The following is a 19,317-nucleotide window of genomic DNA, read 5'->3' on the forward strand; positions in this document are numbered from 1 at the left end:
ACTGTGTGAGTGTGAAATCAGTCATAAATCAAACAGAAGCTCTGTTAAACTGTCAACAGTGAGATTAAATCAAACTTTTAACAGTTTTGCAACAAGGGGACATATTTTGCCATTTAGTATTGTGGCGAGTCGGTTTGAATTTCTGCAGACCTAATACTGTAATAACTCGTGGACCCCCCCTTTTCCATCGCAACACACCACATGGAAAACACATTACAGAAAAATGCTTTCCCATGAAACTAAGTCACCCACAGGCATGTATCATAATCATGCTTAATTGTAGGCATACTGGACATTTAAAAATATTTGGACTTGCCTGGGTGAAAAATATTTGTGGTAAAAGGCCAAAGGTGCAATTTTGAGGAAAAATAAAAAAAGACAGAGACAAATGGGGACAGGAAATGTTGCTGCCATCTCATGGTTCAGTGTTATCACTGCAACCGAGCGCTCATCCGTAAAAACGCTCATTCAACCAATTGCTCATTTTGACAAATCGCAGAGAAATCCCACCAGTCCCACACTCCTGACTAATTGAATCCAAAAAAACATGCAGAAACATTCATAGAGATTACAGCGTACAAAGCATCAGCTGTAAGATTTAGCTGTGAGTGAAATCGTGGCTGCCATACTGCCAAAACCTGAGCTCAGAACTATCATTCATCCAAGGCATGACCGTATTACCTCACCCCCTCAGAGCTGTGATGTGGGGTGACAGCTGGCCCGAGTGCACGCTCGAAATCTGGATGTTCTGTCTGACTGAAGATGATGTGCATTTTTCATTCTCTTATCTTCGTCCAAATACTGCAAAAATGATGGCTGAAACCCAGTGACAGAAAAAGGCTTTGGTCATCGGTTTTATTATGATCTAAGACAGCTCATGAGACGACACAGTAGGAATTATTCTCTTTGGGTGATATGGACAAAAAAACAACAACTATAACAGGCAAACTAAAAAATAAAGAATTTAAAAAAGGCATGACATTCAACAATTTTCCATTGGCAAGCACTTCTATGACCAAGGCAAGGAAAAACTTCCTTTAAACAGATAGAAACATCAAGATGGCGGAGGCTCTGTAGGCAGCCGTCTGCCTCAACCAGTTGGCCATGTGGGGGTAGAGGGGGGACAGGAGCAAAGAGATACCAGCTGTGAGGACAAAAGGTGTCCGCAAACACCAACTTTTCGAGGACTTCCATGCTTTGAATGAGATGATGGTATGTCTTGTATGTCTCACTTGGACCTGGGCTATTTGCAACACACTTATCATTCATGTTACACCATCTGATAGTGGCAGTGCCAGTGTTGGTCCAAATCCGATCAATATGTTTTTTTGTTTGTTTCCAACATGCTGTCAGCTCATTTTTTATTTTCCTTCATTCTATACGTTTTTTTTTGGGGTTATATATTAAGCCTACTGTGGCAACAGGCATAGTTATACCAGAGAAATTGTCTTTAGTCTTCTTGTGACTCTCAAGGGACAATAACAGAACAGAGGAATCACTGAATTGTATAATGAAAGTGATTTAAGCTTGAAACAGCTTCACTTGATTTTAAGCTTAATTTTAATGTCAGTGCATGCATGGGATAAGTATTCCTTCCCTTGAAGGTTCTGGGTTTGAGTTCCGGCTCAGGCACGGGATCTTTCTGTGTGGAGTCTGCATGTTCTACCCGTGTCTGCGTGGGTTTTCTCCGGGTACTCTGGCTTCTTCCCACCATCCAAAGACATCAAGAGGGGACGAGGCTGATTGGACACTCTAAATTGACTGTAGGTGTGACTGTGAGTACAATGGTTGTTTGTCTCTATGTGTTGGCCCTGTGATGGACTGGCGGCCTGTCTGGGGTGAACCCCGCCTCTTGCTTGTAGCTGCTGGGATAGGCTCCAGCCCCCCTGCGACCCTTAATAGGAACAAACGAAAGACAATGGATGGATGGAACTTTGAGGTCAAATATTCCCTTTTGACATGTTTTGTTGGACAAGTCAAGCAGCCATTTAAACAATAACCATGGCACTAAAATTTACTGTTAAGTTTAAAGGGTTAACATTAATATAAATGTCATAAAGTAATTTATTTCCATATTTTAAACCATGTGTCTGTGAAAGAATATCTAGAAGTTTTTGGCCTTTATGAAGTTTCCCCTAAAAGCTGTTGAATAACGCTAACAATGTAATAAACCCCTTGAGCCTTTGGGAGGAACACTCATGTAGTACTTGGGTCAACATTTTTGGACCAGTTCTTTTCTATTTTTATAGTTATGCTTTTTTGATACATTTTGTGTTAAAAACTGAAAAAAAAAATGGAAAGGTCAAATTCCCTTTTAGTCTATCTCATGGATTGATTGTACTCGTATTGAGCTAGTTATGATTACAGGACTTCCAGAATCTGATTGAAATAAGAATGGAGTCATTTACAAAAATGTATTTTTTAAAAGCCATTTTTAAAGCCTATGCAAGATATCCAAGGCTCCAGTACTCTTAAATTTACTAGTCTTTTATTTGAGAATAGTGAATACGAGTTCCAACACCGAAATCAAATAAATTTACTTGTTTAATTACTGTTTAAGTATTTACTCTCGAGAGCGTGAGAAAAATAATCGGCACCATTAACAAAGTTTCTCTTTGACAAGGGTGCCCCCTGTCGTTTATTATGGTCTCAATATTTAACCAATCAGAGGAACGGTTACTGACTGACTTTACGAGCACATGAAAATCTCCGGGTTGCTGATTGGTCAATTAGCTTGTTGCGGCACACTTACTTGGGGGTCTCGCCAGGCAACGAGGAGGGAGGGGATACTTCAATGGCTGCCAGTAGCACTACAAAATGCAAAAGTCCGGATTATCCACTATATTTAGACAATTGTAGCTACGTGTGTGTTTAGGCTGCTATTCTTTGACAACAAGCATTGCCTCTTGGACATATTCCAGTCGGAGATGTGTTTTTAGCGGTGTTTCTCCTGTGCTTTACGGACTTTACCCGCTTGATCTGTGCGAGAGTGGGAATCGGGCCTAGCCGGCTCGCTAACAAACAAGCATTCGGTTAGCTACTCGCCGGAGTTGCAAGGTAATAGTGGGTACTGCGGAACTATTCTCCCCAGGACAAATCATTATTTTGTTTTTTGTGCCTAAATGTGTAAATTTGATTGCCTAATAGTGTTTACAATGCAATAATTCCGGCCATTCGATGGGTCAAATACGAAATGTAAACTAACGTTAGCATAGTTAGCAGCGTCAAAGCTAACGGCTAATGGCTAACTTTATATGAACTTTACAACTAAGAGCAGGCCCAGCTAGAGTTATTACATTGCAACTATGAGATAAGTTAAAAGTGTTGACAGTGGGGCTTATTTAGTTGTGAGACTAGCTTTATTTATATTTACAAAAAGTGATCCAGCTTCTTTCGTAATACTGAGACTGGTGATAACATCACTTAAAATAGGTTCTCCTCTATGAGCTAGGCATGCTAACTTTTTCCTACTGTCATCCAGTGGTTGCCACAAATGGGACATCGCTTAATTAATCCATCCATTCCTTCGTGTGTCTGTTGAAATGCATAGATTATCTCTTTTTTTGTCAATGTTGGACTGCCCCGCTTCCAGCTAATGCATTATTTTAGGCATCACCCGTCGAACCGTTCTTAATAATTTATCATGTAGAAAAACTGACGCTCGTACAGTGTGTAATAATTATGACAAGTATTATCCATCTGTTTTTGACAGGGAATATGTAACATAAAGTCACCGACATGACATCCAGATTTGGTAAAACATACAACCGCAAGGGAGGGGAGGCTAATTCCAAGTTTGAAGAGGTCTTCTCCAATAAAAAGCCTACTTTGACGACCAAATGGGGGGAGACCACCTACAAGGCTCAGTTGGGAACCAAAAGACCAATGATAAAGTCAGATGTTGCAGAGTTTTCGAAGAGGCCCAGACTTGAGGACAGCGACAGCGATGAAGACCCATTTGGGTTTGACAGTGATGATGAGTCTAAGACCATGGATGAAGGGAGTGAGGTGAAGACAGCTCCAGTGCAAGGTATCGGGACAGTCACGGTTGCACCATCTGCTCAGAGCACTGCAAGTTCAACAGCTGCAATCTCAAGTAAGTATTTGATACTTGAATAATGCATGTGTGCCTTACAGTGAGGTCATGCCTTTTTTAAAAATTATCTGTGCCTGTTAAATTTACTGGTGTGTCTGTTTTGCATTTAGTTCTTACAATGTATAATTTTTCTCTCCATTTACAGATAAACAAATATCTGAAGATAAAGGTGTTCAGAATAGCAAGCCCTGGTACAAAACTGTACCAGTTGCTAACCAGAAACCTGTGAGCGTGACATCTTTATCAAACACAGTACCCTCTGATGATCAGAACTCCTCAGGAATCCAGAAGTCGATCTTTTCTCCTAATATAGTCACCTCCTTTATACAGTCCACTGATGCACCGGGTGGTAGCAGCTTCCAGTCCTCTTCCTCTTATGATGGGCTGCCATCTGAAGAAATTAAAAGTCCTGAGCTGGAGCCCTCTACAGAGCCACCTCCAGAACCAGTAGACAATATCCCCCCCTCCCCTTTTACATTAAGGGCTTCAAATTGCAAGAAATACCAGCGGCCCAGTCGGGCTAACAAGACGTCCTTTGAACCTGCTGATAGTAACAGCGATGGCAATAAGCCCCCTGAAACAGTCAGTGCTCAAGGTAAACCCAACAGTGCCCTTCCTGCCACTGCAAGTACTGCTGCTGCTGTAGCTAAAACAGCAGCTAAGCCTGTGGGCAGGGGTGGTGGGAGGGTACGGGACTACACAGTTTTGCACCCGTCCTGTCTGTCTGTGTGCAACGTCACTATCCAGGACTCTATGGAACGGAGCATGGATGAAATGGTCACCCCAGCTGCTCCTGCTGACCTTGGAGAAGCAGGTCAAATGAAGAAGAAGACAGATGCTCCCGCACCTAAACATACCAGGTAAATCTTACACATTTATGTCTCTAAACAAGGTGTGTCAAAGAGAAAGTTAACAAAACAGTTGCACTGGATATTCTTGTCAAAAAGTGGTTATAGATAGGTGAGCCATCTTGTTTTGCTCTGATCTTCTTAGAGAGTTTGCACATGTACTGTTGTGATTGACCACTCACTGGAAAATAAAGCAAATTTGTTTACGGAAAAGTAAATACTGATTTGGGCAAGTAGATACGTGTGTGTGTGTGGGGGAGGGGTATAAAAGTTGAACTCTAAATCATGGTGAAATGTTGAGACTGTCATTTTTGTAGGCACACCACATCTGTGTTTCAAGTGGAGACAGTACCTTGTTAAAATTAATGCAGAATACAAATAGTGTGTTCATAGTACTACATGGATGTTTTTACAAAGGTAACCTAGTCATGGCAGCAGCTAGCACATGCGGAATGCACACATCTCGATGGGAATGCTTATATCAATATGATAACCTCATCCGTCCTAATGGATGAAAGGTGAAAATAACACTAACACTCTAGGCCACTTGTTTTGAGACCTTTAGCACAGTTTATGCAGAGAATCTTAATTCGTGTTTCACTGGGTTCATAATATAATATAGATAGCGGAAGGGCTTTGTTTATTTAATACTCTGTGCAATATTGAAAAGAATGTTTTATTTGCTTAGCCTTAGTGGGTGTTTTTTTTTTGTCTGCTCCAGTTTCCCCATATTTCCCACAGTCTAAGCAATGATTTTTTGTCAAATAAAACCATATAAAACTATTGTCGTTGTATTTCCCTAGATTTAGACCTACTCAGACAAAGACCAAGAAGACAAAGACTGAGACAAAGCTGGAGTTTTTTGGCTTTGAGGATAAAGAGGACCAGGAGGGTGAGGAGGGGGCAGAAGTTGGTGCAGCAGGAAAGAGCAACTACAAGATCAAGTATTTTGGTTTTGATGACCTTAGTGAGAGCGATAGTGATGAGGAGAGCTCTCCGGCCAAAGAGAAGAAGGCCAAGAAGTCTGCGGCTGCCTTAGCTGCTCTGACCTCCAGCGTGGACAGCCCCCATACCAGTGACTCTCAGGACAGCCAAGCCAGCAGCAATACAGGTGAGCTGGCCTTTTGAGGAGACAGAAACTTAAGTGGCGATTGCAGGTTAAAACCATTTGTACTGTAGGTTGTGATTTTTTTTTTTTTGCCATCAACAATCTGTTTTATTCAACAGATGCTTTTGACTTCTCTGATGACTCCAGCCCTGGGGGTACTGAGGGGCAGAAGGGACGCTCAGGGAAGCAAAGTGATAAATCCAAGGATACTGGCACTGGATTCAAAAAGATCTTCAGTGGACCTAAAAAGGTTTGGCAGTATGATAAAATGTCCCTGTGTTTCTTTGCCAGGTTTCCCTTGTGTTAATCACAAGCAGTTGTTTTCCTCAAAATGCTTCGTCAATGCTTACCGTTTGTTTTCAGATAATTTGTGGACTTAACGTCGGGGTGAATGAAACTGATATTATTTTGGCATTTGAGTTGATAAATGTACAGCAGCTACATTACTCAAAATGAGTGTGACACCAGAAGAGTGCTCATACTGGAGGAGGAGATATCGTGTGGAACTGTGTATTACAGCTGAAATTCAGTGCTGATGTCATCGCAGATCACCACCATCATAGTCAAATGGAGCTGATACACTGACCACAGGAGTTGTGGACCCGTGTGACAGATATTTTATGTGATTAGTCTGTTTGTATATATTTAAAGATGAGACATGGAGATGCACGTGTGGCTGTGCTGTAGAGTTCCATTTCCAGTTAGGAGCTTGTCTGGATAGCTTCTGTACTGAGTTCTCACAGAAGGTTTTGAAGCTCTGAATGGACATGTCAAGTTTAAGCCTGTTCGAGCAGCATCAAAAATGGTAAAATGCTTCTTCCACAGCATGCTTCCTTACGGATTCTCCTGTATGAAAGAGATTTGACTGTTTCCTCTTGGTCAGATGCATTTTTCCATCCAAATTATTTTGCTTCAGTTGGTTGGATAGTGTGTGTAATGTTCACATTGGCTCTGTTTATCTGTATTATGTTTTGCAGTGGCTTTGGGTTATTTGTGGTCTGTCTTCCAGATTCTTTGTGTTTACTGTTTCTACATCATAGCCAAAACCCAGTACATTGTCTTCTTCTTATATAATTCAGTTGTACAATTTGTCATATTCAGGAAATGTTTCGGACCACTTGAGGACTGTTGTGCTCCTCGCTGCGGCGTGCCGTTGTCTAAGTCCATAATCATGATTGCAGTCTGTAATATTTATGTGTTCAGTTATGCTAATTTGTCTCAAAAGTGTTTGGCTCTGTTCTGGGATGTTGTTATTGAGATTAACATCGGAGTCCAGAGTTTCTATATGATCGTTATTTTTGCTGCTTTTAGCTTCAGGTGCTTTAATGTTGACTCATTATGCTTTGATGATAGTTGTGCATCAACTAATAACTGAATTTACATTATGTAAAACATTCGCATACTATCTGGTTATGATTCAAAATGCTTTGTTTCAGTCCCCTGCTAAAGCTGTGTACAATGCTCGGCACTGGAACCAACCAGAACCTGAAGAGATCCCTGTGGCTCCCCTGTCTCGATCTCAAACTGCTCCGGTAAAATATCATCTTCCAAGTAGTTTGCAGTATTGCGTGTTGATCTGTTGTTATTTGAGAGCACTAATCATGTGGCACCTTATTTAGAAACAAAGGTGTAAATGATATATTTTACAAGTTTCCCTCAATGTATGGTTTTGACGTACATGAATGTATATTATGACTTGTATGGTATTGTGTAAAGCAAATACTAAAAACAATTAACATTTGTTTACAGAATTCCCCATACCCTGCTGTCTACAGTCTTGAATATTGTTTATTGGTCTCTTAGTAGTCAACTGTTGTATTTTAATTGCTCTAATTAGTCTCCTTCAGTTCACATGGGGTTATTTTCCCAGACAGTGAACCTGAGTTTGCGATATTCTGTTTAATTCCCCCCATGGAAATAAATGTGTGCTCAGACACAAGATAATCACAGTCTGGCAACTGGGATTTAAAAGTTGTCGTTAAGTTTGCACTACCTCATCTGACATCTGTTAACAACACTTATTAAATACTTGTATGCTTAACAGACTATTCAGCTGTAGTAAATTCTGCGGACATGTCATTAAACAGATTTTCTTACTTTGGTATGAGCCCCATTTCACCTCTTTCTTCCTCAGGCAATTTTATCGAGCAGCAGCAAGGACAGCAACTCCCATAAAGATGATGGCTTGTTCAAAGCCCCTCCACCACCGCCCAAAGTCATCAAATCAGAGACCATCCCCACGCGACCCAACCAGGATATTGTCACGGCTCTCAAATGCAGGAAGGAGCACAAGGAGGTGAGTTTGGAGCAAACTGACACGCCATGTTTTCAAAACATGCAGTTAAGTCAAGTTTATTTATGTAGCATATTTCATTCAATAGTTTTGGCACAAAGTGCTTGAAGATAAACAGTAAAAAATAGAACATACGTGGTTGTCATGTATGATCTTATTCTTTATTTTGTTACATGTTAGGGAATATATGAAGTTATTGTTTGAAAATATAAAATCATGATACTGATTGTAAAACAAGTTTGACCACATACTTCAAATGTAATCAGAAGTGCAGTCTGCCTTTTTAAGGAAGTTGCTGTTGTAGCAGTAATTAATGCGGGAGAACATTCCAAAGAGTAGAATTCCATAGAGTACGCACCATATGCTGATTTAGAATTTATTGTTGACATAGTGAGGAGACCTTTGCTTGATGATCTGAGTGGGCTGTTCAGTGTGCACTCCTGAAGCTTAGCAACATTGTAGGAAGGTAGTGATTTATACATTTAAAAACAAGTATTTTGAAGGAAAAATTAAAATAGTCTCTGCTTGTGGGCAACATTCTGTTATTAATAAATCTCTTTTACATGTGCAGCCAAGTTGCTTTTACCCTTTTAATCTAGGTTATTCAGTAAAGTGCTATCATTCATTTTGAAGCGTGTTCTCAAGCTCACCTTGTTTATGGACGAAGCAGTGAGGGCTATTTATGTTAATTTCAACTTCCCTTCAGCAAGTGTCATTTATAGATGGGTCCTCTGGCCACAGCTCAGGCTTTTAGCCACACATCCCTGAGATAAAATGACTTTGGCTAAGCTGCTGCTACCAACTCTGTCTTGAACTCAGGTCTCCCCCTTTTGTGTGGCAGGCTGTTTGTGACTGTTGAGACTGGTAAATATTCAGTCAATTGCAGATGACGCACCAACTCCACATGCTGAGTTGTTATTGATGAGGGGTATTAGCACAGTCGGCTATTGTTGGTCGTGGATTTAACAATGAGAGCGTTTCTCTTACTTCATTTATGTTCTATCTTTGAGTTGATTGTGTCTCTGGACAGATGCCCTGCAACCCAGTAAGCTGTAATTAACCCTGTTCTCTTTCTCCAAGCTCTACACTGTGGTGCAGCATGTGAAACACTTCAATGATGTGGTAGAGTTCGGAGAGAATCAAGAGTTCACGGATGACTTTGAGTACCTGGAGACAGGGTTGAAGAGCGGCCAGCCACTCAACACAAGATGCCTTAGGTAAGTGGAGTAAAACACTTCTTTCTTCGTAGCAGCTTAAAATAGAGGGAAGTACTTGGATGCCAAAAGTCTGCTTTGACTGATTTTTTTTTTTTCTTTTTCTAGTGGTGCATTGATGATGCTGCTTTGCATAGATGCAAATAGATGCAAAGAACCTAATTAAATTGACTGAATGTTACAACCACCTATTACATCTGCTAATGTCATCTAGTATTAGCCAATATATGAAGCAACTAGAACCTCTGTTAAAAGACACCATCTTACTCTTCTGTTGTATGTGCATCTGCAGCTGAAGTCATATACGCGAGAAACTTTAGTATCTTTTTTTTTTTTTTTTTAAATTTATTACATTTTTGAAAAGGTGCCTGAATATTGTCTTAATTCTTCAATCTGGATATGCAGCAAAATGTACAGAGTTCCCACAATCATAGAAACGTCCCAAAGTTGAATGTTGCCAGTAATGAAATCAAGGCTGTATTCCAGTAATTTTTCCATGAAACTTTTTGGAATACTTAAACAAGATTTGTAATTTCTGTGTGTCTAATGATAAAATGTGCCTTATTAACTGATAAAATTTTCAGAAGTAACTCAAAATGTAACATCATGTGGGCCTGTCAGATTGAGCCCTTGACATTTAAGAGCTGTTTCAGGAAATGGAGTAGACCTGGGTGTTTATGACAAATCATGATGGCTGACAGTTAGTTGTCTACTTGAGTGTTCCTCCGTACTGCTTTTTGTTTTAATCTGACATCTTCTATTCATGCAGTACTCTGAGAAGACAGATGGTGACAATTTTGGATGAAGTATTTTTACACCTCTCAAACTTCTTGTATTGTTGTGCTTTTCTTTGATTTCTATCGGTATGTTGCCTCTCTGCTCCGTGTTTACACATCTCACTATTGTCTTCTGTGCAAATATGCTGAGAAAGTGTTTGTTTTCTGTTGTCTGAGGATGTTTACAACCGTGCCACTGTAAAGATAGAATCCACTTGGGAAAACAGAACCTTGGTTTAGGTTTTTTAATCAGAAGAAACTAAAGGGAATCCAGCCTCTTGAGGATATTTTTCTGCCTTTCTACAAGCTGAGAAAATTAAGAATACAAAGTGGAACTGTTAACGGATGGGAATCACAAATAGTCCTACAGATCTGAAAGTAGGCTGTGGCTCATTCTGACTCACGTCTCTGTTTTTATCCCAAAATGATGAGAAATGTTCCACCCAATGAGTGAATAATTCTTCTTCCTCTGTCATCCTCTCTTTTTCTCTCTCTCTCTCTCTCTCTCTCTCCCCCCGTCTCCTTCCCCCCCTGCTGCTGTAGTATAATCAGCCTGGCCACACGGTGTGCGATGCCCAGTTTCCGTATGCACCTGCGGGCCAGAGGGAAAGTGGCACAGGTCTTCAAAATGCTCAGTGATGCTCCGCAGCACCCAGTCAGTAAAGCTCTTCCTTCATCCTCTGCTTGACAGTCTTTATTTTTATACCTCAAAATAGGGTAACGATAGCAATATATTACATTTAATTTGCATGATTATGTTAGAATTTAATTTGATGTAAGCGTAGTCAGCTGGTGACCACCTTACCAAAAGGCCTCGCCGTGTTCTACACCATTTTGTAAACACTGTCCTCTGTCATTCTGTCAGAACCTTGCTCTGTGCACCGCTGCACTGATGTACATTCTGAGCCGTGATCGTTTAAACATGGACCTGGACAGGGCCTGTCTGGAGCTAATGATCAAGCTGCTTGAACTTGACCAAGACTACTCAGCCCACCAGGATCAGCTCACTGCAAAAGAGGTGGCAAAGGTCAAGGAGAAGATTAGAAAGCTGTGTGAGACTGTTCACAATAAGCACCTGGACTTGGAAAACATCACGGTGGGTTATCTTCCACTTATACAGTAAACATGACAATAGAATTGATTTCATCTGGTTTTACTGCAGCATTAATATTTTCAATTTCCTCTTACTCCCCATCTGTATGCATAATGTATCGCACTTTCCATCTGTGGAAAACATGTATTGTTATCTTAACATGTAGATAATCTTGGGATGAAGTAAATTGCAGTTATACAAATAAATGTGCAACTGGAGATGGAGCCTAAAGATGGTATATGCTCCCATCAAGAATTTGGGGGGGGGGGGGGGCTGTTTTTTTTTTTTTTTTAAGCAGCAGCAAGACTCAAGGCATTGATCTTATTAAGGCTTCTCTGTCTGCCTTTATGTTGACGTGATGGCACTATCTGCTATCATCAGGCAGCTGATGTATAGAAAATTCTATTTGAAGAATAGATAAAAGCATCTCTGTGAATATTGTCAAATGATTTTATGCTCTAATTTCTATGGTAGACCGGCCACCTGGCTATGGAGACACTCCTCTCTCTAACATCCAAGAGAGCTGGAGATTGGTTCAAAGAAGAACTGCGGCTTCTAGGAGGTTTGGACCACATTGTAGACAAAGGTAAGTGCATGTGTTGTACAGATGTTAATGTGCTAAACAGTGGATGGTATGTTTTCTGTACTTGTGCATATTTGCAGAGATTTGTTTCCCATTGTCCCAGCTGCTGAATTTCATGTTGCTGTCCAGGCGTATAACAGTCATGCGTCTGCTTGTGTTGCCACAGTGAAAGAGTGCGTGCAGAATCTGAACCAAGAGGATGACAAGGAGAACCTTGTGGCGTCATTATGGGGTGCTGAGAGATGTTTAAGAGTCCTAGAAAGTGTGAGTACCTTTCTTGTCAAATTGGCTTTTCTGTCTTACTTAAGTCATCCAGTAGTGACTCGCAGGAGCAAGAGTAATTAATCACCAAGAACTCTGAGTTAAGTGGTTACTTATATTACGGCTTTGTTTTCAGTGTGACTTATTAACGATCTCTTCTAACATTTCATCACTGTACTTTCTCTCCTTTCATTTTATTTATTTATTTATTTTTATTCTTGTGCCTACAGGTTACGGTGCAGAACCCTGAAAACCAGGGTTACTTGATTGCCTACAAAGAGTCACAACTTATTGTCTCTTCTGCCAGGTGAGAACAAGATACAGCTTTGAGCTATTATTGACTGGACATATCCTGAGTCACACATCATTGTAGCATTTAGTCCCATACTTTTTGTTACACGGTTTTGGGGATTTGGCTTCCTTTTATTATATCTGTCCACCTTCAAACAACTAAAGCAAAAATATGAATATCTATGTGCTGTAAAGAATGATTATTGTTTATAAAGATGTGTGACTTGCATTTTTAGAAAATTATCAGCAAATTGGAAACAGGAGTGTTTCTTATGGCTGATTTAGTGCCAATTGTTTTTATTCCCAGGTATGGAGTAGCTGTGCTCTCTCCTAACTCTTCATCTTATTCCATTTCTTTCACTTCACTCTTTCCTGAGTGTTTTGAATATGTTCTTCTGATGTTCCCCAGAGCTTTGCGGTACTGTGAGGATATGATCCAGCGGTATAGCAGGGCATTGAACAACAGCTCCGTGTCGTCATCTGGTAGTACACTGCCTCACTGTAGCTTCAGTAACGTGGGCAAGGCCGTGGAAGACTGCATGAGGGCCATCATAGGAGTGCTGCTCAACCTTACGCATGACAACGGTACGTTCATTTATAATGTTTACGATACGGGCAAGCCTCTGATACTCGGATTTACTTGTCGCGTTTATATGACAAGTTCTTCAAGCTGCCCTAAGATGAAGACACGGCTGGACAACCTCTTAATTTTCACAATTAAATGTATTGTTTGAGTGTTTAGCAGGGAATACTGACTCGTTATCATGATTGGTTTTGTCTGCAGAGTGGGGAAGCACAAAGACCGGCGAGCAGGACCAGCTAATTGTAACTGCTCTAAATTGTGTTCTTCGAGTCCCACGCTACATCCCCCAGGAGCAGCGCTTTGATGTGCGAGTATTGGTAAGGCACCCCAGAAGAAGACATCAACTCATAACTAACAACTACAAATGAAAATGTATATAAGTACCTCTGTGCTGGCATCTACGTGTGTGTCACATTTGTGTATTACGATCTATACATTAGGGTCTTGGTCTGCTAATTAACCTAGTGGAGTACAGCTCCAGAAATCGCCACTGTCTGGTGGACATGGAGTACAGTGTCGATGACACCTGTCTGGAAGACAGCCTGATGCAGCCTGCTGACCCAACACAATCAGACACCGCAGCGGAGTCAGCGCTGCCAAGTACAGCTGAGTCTGGGGGGGATGAGGCCGAGAAACCGAAGGCCTCCGGTGCTTTGGCTGCTCTGGTGAAGGTAGGAAGTTTTTCTAAGACTCATTGCTAAATATTATATCAGTCTTTTGTGTTTTTCCCCCTCTTTGCTACAGATGAGTTTATTTTTTTAACAAAAAATGTGTGCAGAGACAATGTTGGGGGGGGGGGGGGTATTAGTGTATTTCATGACAAGTGTGTCATGCATTTTTGTCCTGGAGGAACTTTAAATGTCACAAACTTACAAATATAATTGAGCTGTTATGTCATGTAATGTCCGCTGTGTACCACATAGTCTGCTGCTCAACTATAAGCTGCACCCTTGGGTGCTTTTCAAGTAAACTCACAAATCTGAATGACATACATTTGACTAAGTGTCAAAAGGCTTGAGAACTCAGTTATTAAATGCAACTCATTTGTGGGTTTGAAATTCAAGATTAAGAGTACATTTTTATTAACGTTGATCTATTATTGATTACTCGAACTTCTTGCCCAACTGACTGATTAGCAAAAAGTTTCAAACAATATATTAATGTCTCACTTGAAAATTAACAGAATGTTACTTTTCATCAAGCCTTTAAATGAGAATTTGGCATCACCTGGATCATTTCTGACCTCACCATGCAGAAGCACCTTCGCTCTGCAGCGTAACAGCTTTTGCCGAATTCCATATGAATTTTTAAACATCATCCGTGTTTCTTGGCTCCAGTTCAGTTCATGTTTGGAGTTAACATCTGTGTATTTCTCTCTACTTCCTAGCTCTTCCTGGAGAGAGAGCGGGCTGCCATCTTGGCAGAAGCTAAGACTGATGACCTCATCAGCGAGGCCCCCAAGCCAGCACTGGACCAAAGCGGAGAGTGGCAGGAGACGATGGGAGAGATCCAGTGGGTGGCAGCCGAAACCAACGACAGCCAAACTGAAAAGAACGAGACGGAGAAGAAAGAGGAGGAGGATGAAGAGTTGGACCTAAATAAAGGTAGGTGTTTGTGTGCAAACAAGATGAGCAGTTTCTAGTTTTGGCTAAATTTTTATGCTTGATCAGCTTGCTCAGTGTTAACAGAAATGATGACTTTGGCAACAAATTTTAATAGCTTTGACATTAGTGAGTTGACACGAGAAAAACTTTGGGATTTTAGACAGCAGGCCAGAGTATTTTGTGTCCAAACTAATAAGTTGTTACCCTTCCACTAGATAATATCTTGCACTGTTAAACAGAGACAGACATAATTGGGAGAACTGGCATGGCTACCAATATTGGAGGGGGGGACTTGATTTGGACTTGCAAGAAAAGACTTGTGAGTTTCTCTGCTTTAAAGTACACTCAGCCTGACTGTGGGTACTCTGGCAGCCTCTTGTTACCTTAGAAAACTTGTCATGGGGAAAGTTGTGCTGCTTTTATATTCTCTGAGGTGCATGCAGGCCATTTTTGTTGTGTGAGGCCTGGGTTAGAGGAACGCACACAAGAAAAAAAACAAACAGGAAGCTGATGATTGCGATTAAAATGATAATATGAAAAAAAAAAACCCACAGATTTTCACAGATTTTACTTTTCTCGTGCATAACTGTGAATCTGTGTCTCTTGCTTGTTTACTGCAGCTCTGCAGCATGCAGGCAAGCATATGGAGGACAGCATTGTTGCCTCCTACACTGCTCTACTGCTGGGCTGCCTCTGCCAGGGCAGCCAGGTGAGAATATTGGACACAGACTCGCACACATCCATAATATCGTTTTTTTGTTTTTTTTTCTTTTTTGACTTTGCACCAAATGATATTCATAGCACGGCTCACTCGCCTTTTTTTCCCCCTCAGGTTAATGTGACTACTGTGAGAGAGCACCTACCTAAAGGGGATTTCTCCATTATGACGGAAATGTTGAAGAAATTCTTGAGTTTCATGAACCTCACTGTGAGTATGGCAGGCTATTGTTGCATGATGCTGCTGATACATGTGTCATAAATAATATTAAACAAAAAAAACCACAGGCATTCTGTTTTGTAGTTTCAAATCAAATAAATAAGCTGTCCTAGTCTAGTGATAAAATACCGAGGGACTGTGCAACAGAATATTTCATTTTGATTCTAAAAAGAATTATTTTTTTTAATCTTTTTCTTCAATGGCCCTTCCTCTCCAGCAATTCAGTCCTCCTTTTTAAGGAATTACTAGATTTTTAATGAAAAACCCAAATTTTCTTATTCGTAAATAAAATAACACTGCTCCAAACACTCAGCAACCACCTCATTATCTGGTAAAACAATTTCTGCCTTGCAAACAGTTTTGATTGAGACTGTATGAATTCAGCATTTTAATTATTGAGATATTCTGCCATGGTGATACTTTTATATTAGAGATGTGACATTTCCTCATCGAACTAAACGCCTTTTGTCCGGGATCATGTACAGTGATCTGACCTTCAAAATAAAAGCGTCAGGTCAAAAGTTCACTAGTAACGTAATGCAGGAGCTTACTTTGAGAGCCTTAATCTGATCGGAAGGCTCACAATTTAATTGCTCGCTTTTTTACGCTACCCACCTTGCTTCTGTTTTTCTATAAACAACAACAACAAAACAATTCCAGACTTTGGCACATCTCTTCATTGGACACAATAGTGCTAGCAGTATCTGTTAGCTTGGCCTGTGTTGGCTTGAGTAATTCATGTTTCCATAAAACCTAAACTGCATAGGCACTTATTTCTCTAAGCTAATCAACTCAGTGGTAAATGCCGCCTACATGTCCCCTGGCATAACCCGGTCTCTTAAACGTGACAGGAAAGCTGTTTGGACTTGGTCACTCATCCATACAGGAGATGTTCCGTCTGTGTAACACACCTTGCACACCCACCCAGGTTTAATTTCTGTGTGTTGTAGCGCTGGGTAACAGTAGAGCCCGTGGCTGTGCTGTTGTGCAGGCGGATCTAATGAAGTAGCCAGCAAGTATCTTAAAAGGCTCATCTTAATCTGCTGAGCTGCTCCAAAGCACAGCCTCTTAGGCCACTTAGCTTTCATACCAAACTGGGACAGTCATGGACTATTATACCACAAAATATGATCAATAAATTATCACTTGAATATGGTTATGTATCCAACTAACAAATCACGCAATGATATGAATGTAGGAAGAATTCAAGCATGAATATTTAACAGAACATCACAGATGTGCATTTCGCAGCAGCTTTGACTGACTCATCCTGGCAAAACAGAAGACTGAAACCATCTGTTTCTTAAATCGCCTTTTTCAAGTAAACAAACTGTGGTGTCCTCAAAAATCCTCACTGTCTGTGCCTGGAGACCTCACAAGCACAGTAGTACATGACAGAGCCCCTCACACCTTTGTTTTGTTGTGTCTCCTCACTCAGTGTGCAATGGGCACCACAGGACAGAAGTCAATCTCGCGGGTCATCGACTATCTGGAGCACTGTTAGCAGACTTCCAGACGGTTCACTATGACTGCACATGAAGGGATCCCAGGCTACCCCCCCCCCCCGCTTCCCCACACCCACCTACCAGGAGCCACAAAAAGGGGCCATTGGAGTCTTAGCAGCATTCCCTTGACTTCACCTGATGATCACCCAGTGCTGTGATTAATGATTAAACACACACACACACACACACACACACACACAAAAGTTTCACTCCTTCTCCGGAGCACAGCCCGAACCAAAGCCCCGCTAGCTGACAGACGCGCCGATTCCTTCAGTTCCACTCAGCTGACCACATTCAGAGTCAGATAACCTCGGAAGGTTCCAGATTCATCCTCTGGAATCAGGTAGAGGTTTGGCCAAATACTCTGGGGAATGTCAGAAAAATCCAGATGCCACTGAAGCAGGGTCTTATGTCCACCGTCGATTCCTGGCTGCTCAACCAGAGAATGAACCTCTGCATCAAATTTCGCAGATCATTACTTTTTTCTTTCTTTCTTTCTTTCTTTCTTTCTTTCTTGCTAACCTCTGCCTATCCATGTCAAAGCCAAGGGTGAAATCATTGATTAGCATGAAAACCGATCACTTTCATGGATGTCAGAATGATGTCTCCTTACATGTGTGAGATGATTTTGAATGCATACACCCATTAACTTACCTGCTTGCAGTTGGCCTGAATGTGTAAGGGAAACGAGTATTTTTGATCTTAAGATTTCTATGTTCTCATTGTGCCCGTTAATTTTTTAAAACCGCCTGAATAAGTGAGACATGTTTTTCTTTTCCTTTGGGGGCATTTTTTTTTCTTCTTCTTCTTCTTCTTCTTCTTCCAAAATATGAATCACGTTCAAAGCCAGGAGGATTGCGTGACCTGCCAGCTTTGATAGGATGTCCTTTATTTGACTGATAAAGGCTATTATGAATTTGGGTTTTTCCCTCTCACCCGTTATCAATTTTGACAGAGTGTTTTAGATTATTTAAATTTTAATTAATTCAACAGTATGTAATTACATTATGAATTTTAAACTCACAGGTTTAACAGATGTGATGAATTACTGTGTGCTTCCTTTTTTTGAATTATCAGAATTGTTTTTAATGTATTTAATTTAAAGCCTTTTTTCCTACTCTTGTAGTGAGATACCGCGGGTGTCTAGTTCCTCCTCATGTTTCATTTGAATATATCCCACGCGACTGCTCAGTGGCTGGACATACTGTTGCTAATTGATGTGGTGGAGTTATGGTTTTGGCTTACACACACTGTATTTCTGAATAAAGTAGAACGTATTAGATGACATGGTTATTTGCCACAGCTGCAACTTAATATTGTCATTCTTGATTCATACGCTGATTATTTTCTCAGTCATCTAAAAACCCAAAGAGATGAGATTCAATTGTCATGTCAGACAAGGAGAAAATACAAATTCTTAAATTTGAGAAGCTGTAGCTTTTTAGATGTTTCCAATGCAAAATGAATCTAAACTGTTAGCAGATATTAAAATACTTGCAAGAGGAAGTTTCTGTCTATTGATCGATCAGTTAGTCAGATATTAGTTGTGTCTAGGGCTGAACAATTTGGGAAAACTATTATACATATGTGTGCAATAACCTCTGCTGGTGAGGTCATGTTTTTGGTGCAGTTTCCATGGAAGTGGGATGACACCAAAACTATCTTTTCTGATTTACTCATGCAGATTTGGGACGGGTCCATGCAACGTAGTGAGAAATGACATTTCTTTTCTCCGTTGTGTTTGATTGAATTTGTCTCGTTGGGGAAAATATGAAAAGCATATTATGATTAAACAGATGGCACTCGAGGAGTGCATACCTCCTTAAGGCAAAGTAACAAAACCCAACATTAAAAAAAGCAATTTTTCATCATGTTAAATGGATCCGGCCCAAAATGTAATGGGTCCCTCATCATAGTTTTGGCCCAATCCCGTGATAGACGATCCAGATGTCTCCTTTAGTCTGTAGAGCACCGTTTACATGCTGGTACAACTCTGCAGCCCTTCAATAATTCATCTAGAATTCTAGTTCCACAATTTTTACTGTACCTCAAGCGAATATTATACCGCCGGGATGTGGATATCGCACGTGGCCGTATTTCAAAAAGATGTCCTTGAATTGTTCAG

The 19,317-nt window shown here is 40.7% G+C and overlaps 1 protein-coding gene across 1 annotated transcript; it reads left to right on the forward strand.

The window, feature by feature from the left end:
* The first annotated feature begins 2,768 nt into the window (after positions 1-2,768).
* On the forward strand, positions 2,769-18,012 carry wapla (WAPL cohesin release factor a). Its single transcript, XM_086180761.1, has 20 exons — positions 2,769-3,057; positions 3,713-4,096; positions 4,242-4,956; positions 5,748-6,055; positions 6,172-6,302; positions 7,489-7,584; positions 8,187-8,348; positions 9,426-9,562; positions 10,879-10,990; positions 11,201-11,431; positions 11,903-12,014; positions 12,178-12,275; positions 12,503-12,579; positions 12,973-13,148; positions 13,348-13,463; positions 13,587-13,817; positions 14,534-14,750; positions 15,371-15,459; positions 15,583-15,678; positions 17,126-18,012. Exons 2-20 carry the CDS (start codon positions 3,739-3,741, stop codon positions 17,189-17,191), a joined length of 3,528 nt encoding a protein of 1,175 aa, XP_086036887.1. The 5' UTR covers positions 2,769-3,057; positions 3,713-3,738; the 3' UTR covers positions 17,192-18,012.
* Positions 18,013-19,317: the final 1,305 nt, after the last annotated feature.

The sequence above is a fragment of the Aulostomus chinensis genome, chromosome 16, assembly GCF_037954235.1.
Source record: "Aulostomus chinensis isolate RoL2024-O1b breed Wild chromosome 16, RoL_Achi_v1.0, whole genome shotgun sequence".
NCBI classification, from domain to species: domain Eukaryota; kingdom Metazoa; phylum Chordata; class Actinopteri; order Syngnathiformes; family Aulostomidae; genus Aulostomus; species Aulostomus chinensis.

Bases quoted from the DNA above. Each gene is read 5' to 3' on its own strand.
- wapla (XM_086180761.1), top strand. From the start codon at position 3,739: ATGACATCCAGATTTGGTAAAACATACAACCGCAAGGGAGGGGAGGCT. The intron at 6,303-7,488 runs GTTTGGCAGTAT...GCTTTGTTTCAG, and splicing joins TCTTCAGTGGACCTAAAAAG to TCCCCTGCTAAAGCTGTGTA. The intron at 9,563-10,878 runs GTAAGTGGAGTA...CTGCTGCTGTAG, and splicing joins CTCAACACAAGATGCCTTAG to TATAATCAGCCTGGCCACAC.